This window comes from Nothobranchius furzeri, chromosome 18 (assembly GCF_043380555.1).
Source record: "Nothobranchius furzeri strain GRZ-AD chromosome 18, NfurGRZ-RIMD1, whole genome shotgun sequence".
Taxonomy (NCBI): Eukaryota; Metazoa; Chordata; class Actinopteri; order Cyprinodontiformes; family Nothobranchiidae; genus Nothobranchius; species Nothobranchius furzeri.
The window spans coordinates 17,257,495-17,274,499 of NC_091758.1; the positions used below are offsets into that span (position 1 = coordinate 17,257,495).

General features: G+C 43.6%; 2 protein-coding genes across 3 annotated transcripts; both read left to right on the forward strand.

The window, feature by feature from the left end:
- On the forward strand, positions 1 to 11,449 carry zmp:0000000662 (RING finger protein 145). Its single transcript, XM_054741869.2, has 11 exons — positions 1 to 229; positions 368 to 666; positions 859 to 967; positions 1,683 to 1,774; positions 3,711 to 3,952; positions 4,329 to 4,504; positions 4,590 to 4,730; positions 6,329 to 6,511; positions 6,625 to 6,772; positions 7,248 to 7,604; positions 10,224 to 11,449. Exons 2-11 carry the CDS (start codon positions 498 to 500, stop codon positions 10,962 to 10,964), a joined length of 2,358 nt encoding a protein of 785 aa, XP_054597844.2. The 5' UTR covers positions 1 to 229; positions 368 to 497; the 3' UTR covers positions 10,965 to 11,449.
- Positions 11,450 to 12,010: 561 nt separating this feature from the next.
- Positions 12,011 to 16,293, forward strand: ube2d3 (ubiquitin-conjugating enzyme E2D 3). 2 transcript variants are annotated; one of them, XM_015969358.3, is made up of 8 exons: positions 12,011 to 12,398; positions 13,327 to 13,390; positions 13,738 to 13,769; positions 13,926 to 14,003; positions 14,256 to 14,361; positions 14,445 to 14,538; positions 14,694 to 14,743; positions 15,415 to 16,095. In XM_015969358.3, exons 1-7 carry the CDS (start codon positions 12,375 to 12,377, stop codon positions 14,740 to 14,742), a joined length of 447 nt encoding a protein of 148 aa, XP_015824844.1. In that variant the 5' UTR covers positions 12,011 to 12,374; the 3' UTR covers position 14,743; positions 15,415 to 16,095. The 2 variants fall into 2 exon arrangements, with proteins under 2 accessions (XP_015824844.1, XP_054597847.1); XM_054741872.2 differs by lacking the exon at positions 14,694 to 14,743 and having other exon boundaries at positions 15,415 to 16,293.
- The last annotated feature ends 712 nt before the right edge of the window (positions 16,294 to 17,005 follow it).

Sequence of the window (17,005 nt, forward strand, 5' to 3'; positions counted from 1 at the left end):
TGGAATCACAACATTGCAGCAGAAGTCACTTTATTCGTGCTCATGTCGCTCAAATGTAACATTCTAATTTCTGTATTTTGTTGACGGTTGTATCTAAAGCGTGTTCGGATCAGAAGTTAAAGAAAAGGACCGTTTTACCCGCACAGCTCTTCAGATATGAGACTCGTTTCTGTGAAGACTGATCAGGCTAGCTAGCAGATGGCTAATCGGCTGTGATGTTTCCTCTAAAGTAAGTGAAATACTTTTACTTTCTGCTAATTTCACAACTTTGAGACAAATACCACCTGTTTACTTTTCATTCCAGCTGTTCAGACAGTTTAAAAGAACCAGGAGAAGTTACCTGTGGGCCTGTTTTGTGTGTTTTTAGATGACAGGATGGGTGTTGGGAAGCTGCTGGGAGTCTGTGAGGTTATGTTTGAGCCTGAGAGAGGTTCAGTGAAGCAGCTTCCAGTCAGCATGTGACTCTGCTGCTGATCAGAAACCTCGGACACATCGAGATGCCTCGTCTGGAGGAGCTGGCGAACATCGCCCTGAGGGTGCCCAGCATTCTGGTTTTGGACCTGCTGTATAAATGTGACATTGAAGGTTTCACAGAGAACCTGAAGGCTAAAAACGAGGACATGCTCTTCAAATACAAGTATGTCATCTGGAACATGTACTACCTTGGTAAGTATGCTTATAAATTAGAGATGCAACCACTCTGGTCCTCATTTGTTTTTGTTCTGCTGTGTTTCTGTGTGAAACAGAACTAGAAAATGCAGGATTTGTTTTTCCATTTAGGCGGGTCATACGATGAGAGCGTTTTCTGGTTCTAGGTTATCTTTTCATTTTCTAACAAGACTCTGTTTTGTCTCCCAGGTCACCTGATTAATGTGGTTGTATTAATCCTACCACTGAGACACATTGTGACGCTCTACCTCCACATCCTTGCAGCTCTTCTTCTATACATGGGCCATCAGATTTCTAAGTGTGTTTTAGTTCCTCTACTGCTGCTGATTTGTTTAGATTAGCTGTTCTAACTTCAGTATTAGTTGGACAGAGAACAAAATGCCTCCACGTAAGCAGCATTTATAATCATTGTACTCTGTGTAAGACCCTATTCAGTTTCAAATAGCCATGTTTTTCTGCGTGCTGTGTCACATTCCAGCTCCATGAAAGTCTCCTGCAGATTCAACCTGCGATTAAGGGTTTTAGATAAAATGCTACGTAGTTTTGGCATGAGAAAGAAACTAAATGAAGAAAGTTGGAAGTTCTTTAGTGAGAAGGTCACAGGTTAAAGTCCCAGCTGTGGGAGTTGGAACGTTCTCCTCGTGCATATGTGGGTTTTCTCTGGTTTCCTCCCACAGTTAAAAACATGGCTATCAGGCTGATTGAGACTCTAAACTGTCCCTAGGTGTGAGTCAGTGTTTGACTGGTTATTTGCCCCCCAGCTCTCACTTAATAACTGCTGGAGATAAACACCTCCCCCACGACCCTGTTGAGGATTTAGCGGTTTATTAATAATGAGTATGAGTTTTGTGTTTAGTTTATTATTCTGGATTTCTGTGAGGGCAAACCTCTGACTGCAGAAAACAAGTGTCCACAAACACCTTCGGTTAATCAGTTGAATCTCTTTTGTAAAATTTGTATTTACTTTTATAAAATGATTCTGTGACTGAACCATTCTCCTGTTGGATCTGAAGGGATTACGTCCGTGAGGAGCTGCAGTACGGATACGAAGGAGCTGTTTATCTTGATTCTTTGGCCTTCAACAGATTTGTTTCTGCCATGACAGGTGAGAACCAACCAGTTACATGTGACCACTCAGCATTTATCATTTTTAGTGCAGAGCTTCTGCTGTGTTTCTGAACCCAGATCTATGAACACATCCAAAATAACCACATTCCAGTTGCAGCAGCTGCTAATCGCCAGGCTAACTACTGTTAGCAGTAGCTCCGTGTTTAGGTTGGTGTGTGTAACTCTGGTAACGTGGCAGCTTTCCTCCTGGGTTGGCTTGAATCCTGGTGAAACAGAAATCACCAGAGTATGAATGAAACACGCAGGTGACTATCACTGAGTACGTGGGACACGTGTCCTCACAGCTGATTATTCAACCTTTATCTCTACTCTGATTATACCTGCTCTAGTCCAGGTTTTATCTTTTAGTTTCACTAAACATTTTCACTAAAATTGATCTGAATGTTAAAAAAAACAATGCTGCATAGTTTAGAGGTGTGTCATAACGTAAAAAGGAGTTTGACCAATCAGATACCTGATAGTTAAAGCAATAATTTGGAGTTTTCCCTTTCAGGATTACCTTCTTGTAAGTCCTGTTGAGCCCCATGCAATTTGACTTGAGCAAAATTCAGCATTAACCAGTAGCGTTAGACGTCTGCTTGCATACTGTTGTCAATCACAGAGCGCGTATGAGGATGTACCTAGAGTCTGATCTGAGCTGGTAACATTTCTCATGGAGAAGTAAGTCTTTAAAACATATCTATGTGCGTAAACAGCATAAAGTGAGAAACATAATAGTAAGCCGACGTGTTTTGACTGGCTAGAGGTGGACGGACAAGAGGCGTTGCTTTCAACCGTAAATACGGAAGTGGTGAGAACAGCTTAAGGTGCAACGCATTTGTCAGCCTCTAGATGGCACGTTGGATAAAAACAACTCCAGATTTTTGCTCTAAACTTGAGGCAGATCAAGGAAGCGCAGTTTCACAGAAGCAGAAATTGAGGTACCTGTGGGTGAGGTGGAGAAATGACAGGAAGTGCTTTTGCAAAACAAATAAGAGAAAATCTACGGAGTGGCACAGCGTTGCTGAGGCCGTCAATGTTGTGAATTCATCAGGGAGATCTGTGGCGGATATAAAAAAAATGGTCCAATCGGGATTCGATCCCCAGACTCCCGGGTGAAAGTCACGTGCACTAACCAGTCACCCAAACAGAGATCTCCCTTGTCCAAGTAGGCAGGGCGCATGATCAATCGGGTCCCAGTGACTGGACGCACTCACGGACACATGACATTCTGTCTCAATCTGTCCCCCTGCTGATATTCTGCATTCCGTATTCTGCGCTTCAGGCTGTGTGTGTGTGTGTGTGTGTGTGTGTGTGTGTGTGTGTGTGTGCGTGTGTGTGTGTGTGTGTGTGTGTGTGTGTGTGTGTGTGTGTGAGAGAGAGAGAGAGAGAGTATGTGGAAGGTCTTGTTCTGTGTGAAAACGAAGCAGTATGTGTGATAAAGCTGCAGGATTTCATAATTGTATCTTCTCAGCAGCAGCACTGCAGGTGCTCTCCATGTCCAAAATGTGCGTAAGCCAGGTCCTTAGTCAACTTAAAGTTGCGCACATTTTTCCACTAAGTTTTCTTTTATAAATCCCAAAGTTTGCGTGGAAAGTTGCTTATGCAGTTTTCCGACCCCGTTTTCTGCGTAAACACGCTTGATAAATGAGGCCCCTGGCCTGCATTGGAATGTTTACTGTGTGAAGTGCCTTGAGACGACTCTTGTTGTGATTTGGCGCTATATAAATAAACTGAATTTAAATTAATGTATTATTCACACGCACACACACACACACACACACACGTGTGTACAGAGAAGTATTGCAGCCAGCTTGTTGTACTTCCATACTCTGATCCAGTGGGCAGGTTCTGTTAGATGTTAGAGATGACCTCGTTTACTTGCCTGTCAGTGATGTCAGAGTTTTTCATCAGCTGTTATCTTTAAACTGAAGGTCAGATGATTCTCAGCACGCTGTGTGCCTTCCTGATGAAGACCAGGAGGGTGTGGTTGTTCTCCGCACACATGCTCCCCCTGCTGGCCCGACTCCTCACTGCTCCTCCTTCCACCCTGCTGACCGTTAACACCGTCTCCATGGGCCTGACTGTCGCCGGGATCGCTGTCTTCCTCCTCGCTAACCTGTTCGTGCCATATCGCCTTGCAAGGGCAGCTTATTTGGAACTGCTTCACCTGGAGGTAGTCTTGGAATGAATGAATGAATGAATGAATGAATGAATGAATGAATGAATGAATGAATGAATGGAGGGAGGGAGGGAGGGAGGGAGGGAGGGAAGGAAGGAAGGAAGGAAGGAAGGAAGGAAGGAAGGAAGGAAGGAAGGAAGGAAGGAAGGAAGGAAGGAAGGAAGGAAGGAAGGAAGGGAGGGAGGAAGAAAGGAAGGAAGGAAGGAGCGAACGAACGAACGAAACCCTTTATTGTCATTGCAACCTAATATTTACAGTGAAGTTAGGGAAACTTGTGGAGCTCCATGCAGACAGACGCAGCATATGAAAAACACAAAAGCATGTTTCATATCTTGACTCTCTTCACCATGTCAGGTGTCCTGTCCCTCAGGTCATCGAGCTCTACAGACTCCTGGCTGTGGGGATTTCTCTGTGGAACCAGTTTGCCGTCCCAGTCCTCTTCAGTGTCTTCTGGTTTGTTCTGTTTGCCGTTCAGCTGTTTTCTGACACCATGTCTGCCGGTGCCGCCACCTCCCATCAGGGCTTCCTGTTCCTGGTGCTCACAAGGTGTGTAGTGAGGTTGTGATTTGTACCTTCTGATGGGATGTATTCTGTTAGTAATATGGTGAATTGTTGGTTGAATTTCCTGCAGCGTGTCTGAATGTTGTGCCACGCCCTACTCCCTCCTGGGCCTGACCTTTGTGGTGTCCTATCTGGCTCTCGGGCTTCTCAACCTGTGCAAGTTCTACCTGGGAGGTTTTGCTGCTATTCAGAATGAGAACGTCATGCACAGGTGAGACGACACTCCCACCAGCCAGCTTTGTGTGCTTGATTTCAAATGAGCAGTAATGGTTTATATTTAAAACTCCAGAGAGACTCGACGTAAGGTCAGACATCCAGCATTTGTTTTGTATTTCACAAGTTTGTGGTGGTGTTGATCGTTTTAGCTGTGGTCATCAAACATAATGTTAGAACAAATGTCCACAAACATGAAGCTTAAAGGAACCCAATTATCACTTACAGGACAATATAAAAATTGCCAATAGGCTAATCCAACCACAGCTGCTTTTGAAGTGTTTCTATTTATAACTACAGTTTGTTACAGTTATGGTAAAATGCTATTTTAGGATTTAATTTGATTTCTGAGATCATTTAAAGCAACACTAAATAAGTGCCCAAGCTCCTCTGCCCTACTGGTTGAAAGTGGACTTACAACTGCCGTAAAAAACTCTGCTTCAGTCTGCTGCAGCTAGCGCTAACAACGAGCTAATACTAGCGCGAGCCAACTAACACTAAAATAAACTACAAAGTAAAAAGATCCAAAATGTTGGACAAAAAAGTCCAGCAGCAACAAAGCCAGGTCACCATCAATCTGTGATGTCGTAGCCTCCTTTAGCTCCCTCGAACTAGTGTAGGCCACGCCCATGTTTGCTCTGGTTTTAGCTCTTTGCTTCGCCTCTGAAGACATTACTCTCTTACTTTTACTTCCAGGCTCTGCCACGATGTCAACAGAAAAGAAAAAATTTTTCTTGTGTTGTATACACAGCTTTTGAATATTGATAAATGTCGCAGTATTTTCTTACACCCCTACTTGTTGGGAGGTTCAGATTCATCTCTGAGGAGCTTTCCGAGTGCCAGAGCTAATTAAAAATGAATTTCACTTCAGACAGGGACCTTAGAAAAGGACTTTATGTGATAAATATTGTAACAGGTGCTTTGTGCGTAACGTTTCTAGCTGATGGCTCTTTTACAGACCCAGTCCCTGGTTCACCAGTACTTCTCTTGACTGGGTTTGCTGGTCAGATGGATCTGGACAAAGTGGGACGAACAACATTTTTTTATGTGTCTTCACACTTTACCCTAATTTCATTCTCAGTTTGGTCTCCAGCTCATCACAGAGTTGTCTCACGTTTCTCCCTCTTCTGACTCAGAAACGGACCTGTGAGGCTTTCAGACGTGTCTTGTCTTGAACGTGTTCAGAGTTCTTGCTGCACAAGAGGAAACTCCCTCGCTAATTCTGTCAGTATCTGGTCACCTCCAGTCTCAGCCCAGTCAGACACGGGCTTTAGGGCTTTTTAAGAAACAAACAGTAAAACTAAACCCCAGTTAAATTACACACAAATAAATTTAAATAAGCTCTCCACCCACAAAAACTTTATTGTTCTAGATGTTTTCATTTGATTCCTGTAGATCAGTAAGACCTCCATGCTAGTGTTTTGCGTCCCACAGCGGGGTCCTGAGTCACTACTTTGCTGCTGAAATAAGTCTGACTGCATCATTCTGAACCAACAGAGGGCAGTAGAGTACGCCCTGACTCAAGTAGAAACACCTGATGAGTCAGCCTAAAGTGGGTATAATCTATATTTCCTTACCTGTTTGGTGTTTTTGCAGAGGTGTGACTGAGGGAGTCACTCTGCTCCTTCTGGCTCTTCAGACCGGCCTGTTAGACATGCAGACCCTGCAGCGCACCTTCCTCCTCAGCATCATCCTCTTCATCGTGCTGACTTCAACCTTACAGTCGATGATTGAAATAACAGATCCGGTGATTCTGGCCCTGGGCGCGTCACGAAACAGGTGACGGCAGCAACATTCAGTGATACTAAGTGTGTTGCAGGTGAGCCTGAGCGGACCAGGTGTGAACGTGGAGCTGATGCTAGCCTCCGTCTCTGTCTGTCCCGTGCTTTTAGGAGTCTGTGGAGACATTTCCGAGGCCTAAGCATGTGTCTGCTCCTGCTGATTTTCCCCGTGTTCATGGCTTATAAAATCTCCCAGTTTTTCCACATGGACTTCTGGCTTCTTATACTGGTGTCCAGCTGCATGCTGACCTCCCTCCAGGTGAGGACGGTGCAGGTGTCTGTCCTGTAAATGTCTTTGAGTTTGGTAAATATCCATCAGCACCAAGTAGGGTTGTGTCATGTGACTAAAACATCAGATCTGATTCTGTGAAGTACACTTCTGGTTTATTGTCATGTGGAAGAGGAACTAGCTAATGTTAGCTCACTCCCTCTGTGTTCAGATCATCAGTCGTGTCAAATAAAATAATAAAATATAATCGAACCCATAACCTGTTTAGATGTTGTTCTGCTTGGGTTTAACGGCTAAATCTTCTACCCTGGAGCTAGAACTGCTTTGAATTTTGTTGTTCGATATCTTTATAACAATTATCTAGTTTAATAATAGATTTTAACCGAACGTGCAGCCCCGCATCTCCTCCGTGTGATGTGTTTTCTTCCAGTCTCGTGTGGGTTAGTATGCATTTCTGGTTAGAGCGGCTAAAATGAAAGGGTTCTGCATTTCCGTTTCTCTTTAGGTCACAGGCACAATGCTGATCTACTCCCTCTTCATGGTGGAGCTGTTCCGCAGTGACCCCATCGAGAGCCTGGATGAAGTCATCTACTGGGTGAACTCCATCAGCAGGGTGCTGGAGTTTCTGGTGGCTCTCTGCGTCGTGGCCTACGGCACCTGGGAGTCTCTGTTTGGGGAGTGGAGCTGGATGGGCGCTTCCGTCATTATCATCCACTCATACTTCAACGTTTGGCTCCGAGCTCAGTCAGGCTGGAAGAGCTTCCTGCTCAGACAGGAAGCAGCTAAAAAGATCAGCTCTCTTCCCAGAGCCACTGCTCAGCAGCTGGACCGACACAATGATGTCTGCTCCATCTGTTTCCAGGTCAGTCTTTCAGTTTAGGGGAGGTCACTGTCATCACAACACTGGTTCATAGGTGGAGAAAAAATAACTTTTCCTGTTAATAAGCTCCGCCCCCCGCCGGGCCCTCATGCCACACCTTTGCCATCCCTCAGACAACATCTAGACTGTCGCTGTTTTCTAGGGAGCAGTTTTAGTTGTTTATTTGTTCCACCCCAGATTTAAAAGAGTAAATCACCTCCTGGTGGTGATTTCGTCATGTGTTGATGCAAAGAAACATCTGAAACACAGCGCCAGGGCCCTCAAGGACCATGGGATGTCTGATGCAGGCAGGGTTCTGGTATTTATGGCTGCTCCCAGAACAGTGTGGGTAACTCTGGTTCAGGTCAGCCTGGCTCCACTTCATGGGATTTACTTATTTATTTACTGCTTTTTCTTCAGCCAGCGTTAAGTTTCCACTCAGTCCCATTTAAGACTTTTCTAGTCGGATTTGTTGTAGTTTGTGCTGACTGAGAATTTTGTGCTTGTTATAATTAGATCAATGGTGTCTTTGGTTTCCAGTAAACAGAACAGAAATCCTCTCAGCAGCTCTAACAAAAGCAGGAGAGTTGGTTTAAAATGTTCAGGATTTCTGGTTTAATAATTAACTCTATAGTTAATCTTTGTTTTGTGATGTTTTCATATTCAGTGGAAGCCAAAAGGAGACTCAGATCATCACAAACCAGGGGGAAAACTGTCTGCCAAAAGTGAAGCCAATGCAGAAGTGACCTAATTGCAGTTCCCCTCTCATCCACTAGGGGCTGGCACCAGAAGGGAGCAAGTTCTCATTTGGGCCATTCCCATCTGTACCGGGTCGGCCCGGGCCGGGTAGCCCCAGTCGGCCCCAGCCTGGCCCGGTTGATGCCACACATCCTTGCCTTAAGCCCATGTGAGCTGATTCTACCCACCAATCAGAGGCTTGCTCTAATGGAAGGTGTACATTTGCTGTCAGCAGTGGGTGTGTTGGTCCTGGTCGGCCTGAAGCAGACCCCCTCGAGAAGAGGGCTGAGAATGAGCCTTGGTTGGCCCGGAAAAATACCAGGCCACCCAGATATGTAAACAACCTACGCTACCCGGCCCGGGCCGACCCGGTACAGATGGGAATGGCCCAATTGACTCTCATGTTATAAATGTCCACTTCACTGAAGAAATGAACATGTTTACAGCCTGGTTCAGAAAAACATTTTAGGTTTGATAGATCTAGCTTACCGCCGTGATAACTCTGAGGGGGGTGCATTTTTTGTGAGTTATCCATTTGAATGTAATTAAAGCTTGAAATTCTGACTAGTTAGGGGTGTGTCCTTTTGATTGACGGGTAGCAAATGAGTCAGTCCTAGCACTAGCGGTTTGCCCCCCTGCTTGCTCCAGGGAGGGCCTCAGCCTCGGTCCCACGTTAAAGGTGTTACAACCTAGATGGCAGAGGGTAGCACAGCTGCTCACTCGCAGTTTTCTGGCTTAAAGCAACAGCTAGCATTGTAACTATATTGTCTTAGGCCCTGTCCACACGTAGCCGGGGATCTGCCAAAACGTAGATATTTTTCTACGTTTTGGCCTGTCATCCACACGAAAACTGAGTTTTTTCACACGAAAACAGATCTTTTTAAAAACTCCGGCCAAAGTGAAGATCTGCGTTTTCTCCGTTTTGGGTGTGTGCGTGTGGACGGACAAAACCGGAGTTTTAAGATCCGCAACGTCACTTTCCACGACAAAAAAATGCTGACATCACGTGTGTGACCTGTGTTTACACTAGCCGGCATCATGGAAGCCCTCAGAGCTGCGCTCGCTTTATCAATTGTCCAAGCGCTTTCTGCTTATTTGTTTTTGCAAGCGGAATTACTGCTCCTTGCGGAAGACCACAGACGAAGGACGAGGTTAAGAACGGGGGAAGTACTGCCACCTACAGGTCTGGCATATCCTTAACGTATTTATCCGGGTACGTGTGGACAGTTTTTTTTAAACGAGGTGGTGTGGATACAAGTTTTTGGAGGGGCGGATATTCGTTTAAAAAAAACCCGGCTACGTGTGGACTAGGCCTCAGTTTGTTGGGTGTCAATCATCTGGCCCCACCCCCACAGCCACGCCCTCAGCTCCATTCTTGTATTGAAATTCAGCTCTGTAGAAGCCCACAGGTGATGGCACGGAGGCTGCGTTCATTATGCATTGTCTATAAAACAAGCTTAACTTCATTTTCAAATGTAACTTTTAGAATGATATAAAGGGTCACAACCCACATTTTGGCTTCCATGTTTTTGTTCTTTAGGCATTTGTATTATTTTCTGTTTCATCCTCTGAACATGACTTCCATCTGTACGAGTGGAATAGTCAACATTGTTTACATTTGTGGTGCTGATTCCTGCTTTTCCAGTTTGACTCCTGCCTCCAGTGCAAGAGGAAGTGGATGAGTTTTAGTAAAGTGTGCTGAAGTCGTGTGATGTTAGTAGCAGTCTGGAAGTGGGCAAAGCTTTTTATATAACAAATGAATCAGTAATGCATCAGGATGAGAAATGATTATTAGTAATGGTTTGGTATTATGGTAATGTTATTATTTAGGATGTTTATGCTGTAAAACATATGAATTACATGGCGTTGTTTGTCTCCTCATAGGAAATGAGCTCTGCTGTGATCACACTGTGTGGACACTTCTTCCACGGTAACTGTCTCCGGAAGTGGTTGTATGTGCAGGAAACGTGTCCCATGTGTCACCAAACAGTCCGACCAGCACCAGCGGGTCAGAGCCAGGCTTCAGGCGGTGACCCGGCAGCTCAGAGGGAGGCCCAGCCGGAATCGGCTGCACAAGAAGGACATCAGAAACCGAGCAGCAGCTCCACGGAGGCGCAGGGTGATGATGACACTCAGCAGCAGGAGGAGGAGGAGAGAGACGGCTTAGGGAACAGAGACAGTAAAGAGGAACCAGCTGAAGCTGCTCAGGGTCATGGTTTGAACTCCAGTGGAGACTTCATCCCACCCGTGTCCTTAGAGGGACGTTCCAGTTCTGATGCATTACTGTATACAACTTCTCTGAACAGCCCAGTGGGGGTCAGTGGGTCCTGCTCCCCTCTCCCATCGGTTAATGAGAATACTGAGGAAGGCCAGCGTGACCTGGAGCTACCAGAGTTTCATCCTAATAAGTACCAAAGGACACCTAAATCATGTCGTGACTTTGATTCACTAAAATTAAACAAAACTGAAATTCATCTACAAGCGGCCTCAGGTGCTGTGAGCCCTGCTGAAAACACAACATCAGCTCAGTCAGACCCTCGAGGCTCCACTGACTCTTTCAACAGGCATCACGATCATGTCACACAATCAGAACTGAACTGGGACTGCCCAGAATCCAGTGGTTGACCCAGCCCTTGCACCAGTGCCTTGAAGGGTCTACAATCATAACTGGAATGAACACATTAGCCTCCCTGGTGTGGAGCAACTCATCAAAACAAAGATCACATCCTCCACATGTTCAGAAATACGTCTGAATATTAAACCTGATGGTGTTTACTCGATGCACAACTAGAAAAGGAAAACAAATTACTATGATTTATCAAGAAATGCCTTTGGATTATTAAATAGGATTAATTTTTGTTACTCTTCAAGGATCTCATCTTTCCCCAGAGTAAAACTCCTGCTGCGTCTACGTTTTACTGTAGTATTATAAACCCAGCAGGATGAGGCACAGGCTCTGAACATTAGCTTTGTAGCTTTAAGCTAAGACAATCCGAAACTTCAGTTGCTGTCAGACTGACACTGTTCTGTGGCAAACCTTTTTGACCCATTTCCCTCACTGTAAAAATGATTTTAAAACAATACAAATAAACTTCAATGTTTACAAATCAGTATTTTCCCTCTATCCCGAGTGCAGAGGCACCTCTTGGCTTGTTCATGGTTTTATTAAACAGAAACATCAGCTGGCTAAAAGCTAAAAGGAAATCTGTTTCATAAAATATAAAATCACATAGACTGAATCTGAAATAGCAGCTCAGAATAAAGTGTAGAATAGAGAACAATTTGTTCCTAAAGGTCAATAAATACACTTTTTAAAAAATAAATTAAAAAAAATATTCTAATATTTATATGAAAATGAAATTTGTGACTAAGTTAATTATTTAATAATGTCTGTTTAGAGTAGCTGCCCTGTGTCTATGCCCTCAACCCTAACCGATACGAGTCAGAAGTCTTTTTTTGTTTAATTGTGTGTTTGATTTTATTAATTGAGTGTTGAAAGTTTAAAAGCCCATCTGTGTCCGTTTCTGAATAATAGTACACCGTGTGATCCTGCGTCTGGAGGATGGCATGTTTCAGGCTGTCCTGACATACTTCCACAGGCTTGTTAACAATCTGCCATCACATCCGCCGCGTCACGCAGCAGCTAACGCCGCCTCACGTCATAAAATCTCACACACGTATGAGGACAGGCACCAGTTACCTAACGGCATCGACCGAAACCAAGAGAGGAGCAGCGCTGCCTGCCAGCTTGATATACGCACGTACACAGCCTCGAGAGTAGTCTCTAATAATCTAATTCGGGGCGTCGAAACGGCGTGAAGATCGCTAAATAACGAGTGAGCGTCGTGTGGTTCTTTAACAATTCTGCGTATACGTAGTTTTAGCACGCTAGCAAGCTAACTACGCTAGCGAGAAAAAGGCCGTCGAGTTGACCCAGTCTCGGTGACGCTTAATAAAACGATTCACTTCGGCACAAGTTAGCCCTTTATTATTGCGAGAGAAAAACATTTATTCGTCAGACAACATCGAGAGAGGATGGCTTTGAAAAGGATCCACAAGGTAAGATAACATCGTCAAATGTTGGCTTAAAGTTAGCGTGTCGGGCTAGCCTCCCCACAATGCGACCATTTCCTGTGAAAGCAGGCGGCGAAGCGTGTTCGAGGAAGCGTCAACGTTACAGAGTTTAGTGTCTAATCAGGTTGTGTGTTTGGAGTCTGGCGTAGTGTCGATCATTTGAAATTATTTTTTCCCTTTTTTTTAATGAATGACCATTCCTGTTAAATACGAGTTGGCCAAACCTCACATAGCTTGTTGGCTATTGTTAGCAGTTAAGAGTTACATGCTGGGTTTGCTCATGGAGACGCTGAAGACGGGACAGATGCCGCATGGTTTTTCTAACTAGTACCACATTGGCCCGAGGACAGACCGGTGGTAATCTCTTAGGACAGTAGTTTCTTAACTCTGTTACCAGACCCAATGACTCATATCTGATCTGACTTCAGTATATGCTACGGCTGTGATACATTTCTCTGGAATTTAACTGGATTTTATTGTGGGGTTTTTTTTTTGTTTGTATTTTTTCCCCTCATGCGGTACATTTGGATGAACTGGTGTAATGTGAAGGATTCAACTGTCCCGTGCTGAAGATTCCTTCGAGGAAGTGAAGTTGTTTGTGACATGGTTTCTGAAGGCCAGGGTGGAGCAATGCCTCCACCTCGTTCAAAAATAGCTGTACACCCCAAAATAACCGGCCCTAGTGTACAGCGTATGCATAGCTGTAATCTAGCAGTTTGCTGTGGTGACGTTAACAACTTGACCTCTGACCCCGGGCTGGTATAGAGGGGCAGTAGGGGTGTCATGGAGAGGATGTTGTGAAAGAGGAGACCAGAACTACCACCAGTGTCCACATCTTCCTACCATCCTCAGATCTGATCAAGTCAAGAAGTCCCACAGAACTAACAACTAACCTGTTTACTTTTCATTAAAGGAACTGAATGACCTGGCCCGTGACCCCCCAGCACAGTGCTCAGCTGGCCCCGTGGGTGATGACAGTAAGTGTAGTTGTTTTAAATGCTGGTTCTAATGTTTTGAAATGCTTGACTTACGAAGTTTTAATGAATGAATAAGTTTAAATCCCACTTTTGAATCTGAAATTGTTTTTGTGGCATTTTGAGACTAATTTTTCTTAAGATTTAGGTTATAATTGCATCTAAAGGTTTTATATTTGTCATTTCTGAACCAACGAGCTCTGTTTCAGTAAATTTATTTTCCCAAACTCAGATGATCCATGTTGCTGCTAGGAATATGTGAGGATGGTGTAGCAGCTTAGTTCCTGTTGGATCACATACCTGTGACCTTTCACCATCTTTTACTAACATTCACTTTCTGTTCTCTGCAGTGTTTCACTGGCAAGCCACAATCATGGGGCCTGTAAGTATTTTATGACATGATTGGTGCCCTTTTTATTCAGCAGGACGATGTTGTTCTGTCTACATATATTCATGAGATAACGGTCAAAATTTGATTAGAAAATGGGAAGCTGTGTGTTTACTTTTTTTGTATTTGTTTGCTTGTTTGTGCTTTCAGAGTGACAGTCCATATCAGGGAGGAGTTTTCTTCTTGACAATTCATTTTCCAACAGACTACCCTTTCAAACCACCCAAGGTATGCTGGAGTAGTGGATCTGTCCTGTTTTTATTTATTTTTTCTTCATCTTCACGATTTGAAAAGGACTCTTCAGTCACATTTTTGTAAAAATGAAATATTGTGATGTTACGTTTCAGGCCCTTTTTTTTTTTTTCTTCTTCTTCTTTACTGAAAGGCATCTCTGCCCAGTCATGTTCTTGGGATCTAAAACTGGACAGAAATTTAAATTGTGTGACTGCTGATTTTGAAACTGTATTTTCCTTCTTTCAGGTTGCTTTTACAACAAGAATTTACCACCCAAATATTAACAGTAATGGCAGTATCTGTCTGGATATTCTCAGATCACAGTGGTCTCCTGCACTTACTATTTCTAAAGGTATGAGTGTTAACGGCCAGCGACTGTGATTACTGTTCTGTGTTTCATCTTCTCATTATTGATTAAAACAAACTCTCTTTCAGTTCTTCTCTCCATTTGCTCACTGCTATGTGACCCAAACCCTGATGACCCACTAGTGCCAGAGATCGCACGAATCTACAAAACAGATAGTCAGAAGTAAGTGGTGTTTGGGATTAAACTGTCGCCTGTTACTTCTGAAGAAATGTCACCCAGAGCAAATTTTATAGAGGCTTATCAATGATTGATCGGGATGGGGGGGGTCACACCTTTCCTTCTGGGAATTCTTGTGTAATGTGGTTTCACTTTGTTAGGTACAATAAACTAGCTCAGGAGTGGACAACCAAGTATGCCATGCTTTAGGGTAAGGCTACGGGCCAGCGCTGCATCTTGGTGTTGTGAGCGCAGATATATTTTTGTCTCTGTGGTTAAATGGAGACTTGCAGCTGATTTCCCATTTTTGTGTGTAAAGAAAAAAATTCTAGTTCCAGTGTAAACGCAGTAACTCATCTGTTCTGCTTCAGTCTCTTAACATGCATCTTGGTTTTATGCAAGTGTTTTTTTTTTTTTTTTTTTTGGTTACCAAAATATTCCTGCACAGCCTTTTAAGTTTTCAAACGTGCATTGGCAAAGGCACCTGGAGTCCTCTGGGTCTTGTGTGCAACAGTTAATGAATTTTCAGCTCTTGCTTTGTCCTAAATCGACACACGATCAGGTTTCTGTTGGAATCGATGCAATAACGGGACCAAAGTAGTCCTTAAGACCAGACTGGATTATCTTGGTGGAACATGCATGAGACAAGGCCACTAACCACAGCATGGTTATTTTGTATAGGGTACTGAAATATTTCCTCCTGAATTCTTCACCTGTGAGAAGAAAGTTGCATTATTTCTATGTTCTGTAGATGTTGGCTATTGATCTAATTCATGCTGGAATCTAAAACCTGATGGTGCCCGTGTGCACGCGTGCTTTGTTAGGATGCAGAAGTAGTGGGGTTGCTGCAGAAACATTGAGTGTTTCTCTTCTTCCTTGCAGATACATCAAAATGGCAAAAGAATGGACACAAAAGTACGCAATGTGAGGGTGTCGCCTGGAAGCGGGTGGAAATGTTGCTGGTTCAAACGTCAAATTATGGGATTCTGTTTTTCTTTTCACTTAGTTTTGTTTTTTGGTTAATCGATGCATTTTATCCTGTTTTTGTTTTAATTTTTCCCACCTGCGTGCTCATAAGAAGATAGTGTTTCCTCTCTAGGTCATAAACCAGTTTCTGTCAAGTACAAACTCCTTTTTATAACAAAAAATACAATGGTGGCTCAGCCACAGATTGGTCATCCTGATTTCCTCTGCGCACACTTAGACCCTGATGCAGTTCACCTTCCCACGCTGATGATGAGGAGGATCCAGCTGGTCACCAGGCTGGTTCCCCTCCTCTCCAGTCTAGACCTTAAGGAGCATTTTGCCCTCCTAAGAATCAGAAGTGGTTGGTGTATGTCTGCTGTATTTGATTGGGAAAATTACAAATGGTGTAACACAGGTTCTGCTCACTAGGATAAGAGTTCTGAGTTGTATCTTATTCCAAGTGTGTACAGAGAAGCACAGCAGTATATATCCATGTTAAAACTAAATATAAGACTTCATGTTGTATTTAATGCATGTTAATAAAGGTAGGCTGTTATTTCTGATGTTTCTGCTAATAAACTGGATTGTAAGGTTGAATCATTGGACAAAGCTGGTTCCCTTTCTTTTGTTCCCCCTTTAGTTGCCTAGGAGCCGTAGATGAGCAGATAGTTTTACGCCCACTCGAACACTGTCTTCTTGTAGCCATGGGGTCTCGATGCAAAGCTGATGGTTGATAATCAACTGGTGGCTCTGTTTCTTTTAGTTTTACCTTCAATAAAGTTACTTCAACCATAACATTCACTGGTGTCTGTCTGATTCACTTACTGGGGTCAGAGAGAACTTCAGTCTTAATTTCTTAAGTAATATAAAATAAAGATGTATTAAAACATTTAAAAAAAAGATCATTGGTTCAGCCCACTAGTCTAGACCAATTACTGACTCATGATTAGGCTTCGGGTCAAACAGTTCTCTATGAGTTTAAATGTGGGGTTTTCTTAAACTAAGCCGTAATCTAAAACCTGATGGTGCCTTAAATATCTGGCGTTGCATCTAACAAGTTATTTCTTTAATGGTAAATTACTGACAAGTTTCTGCACCATGCTGTATAATTTTTGATTTACATTTTTATCAGGTAAAGGCCTGGGGTGGCAGATTCCACCCTTGAAATCTGATTGGCCACCCCGTTGAGTTCCATTCAAACTGACTTACATTGTCCACAAAAGGTTTGGAATTACAAAACCCAACATAGTAGGTTGTAGCCTACACCTTTAACGTTGGTTTCCAGCAGCACGCCTACAGAACATTTGTTTTCATATAGACAAATAGTATTTAGAGTCCTAGTCCTACTCCACCCTATTTGGTGGAGGTAATGTACCAAGACTTGGCTTGCTAACCACCACAATACAGCTGTTGATGGCAAAATGTGGAGCTCACAAATTCACAAAAATTAAAATGATTTTGTAAGCATAAATAAGTTCCCCACCTGGGCCATGGGCCACCCCATTCC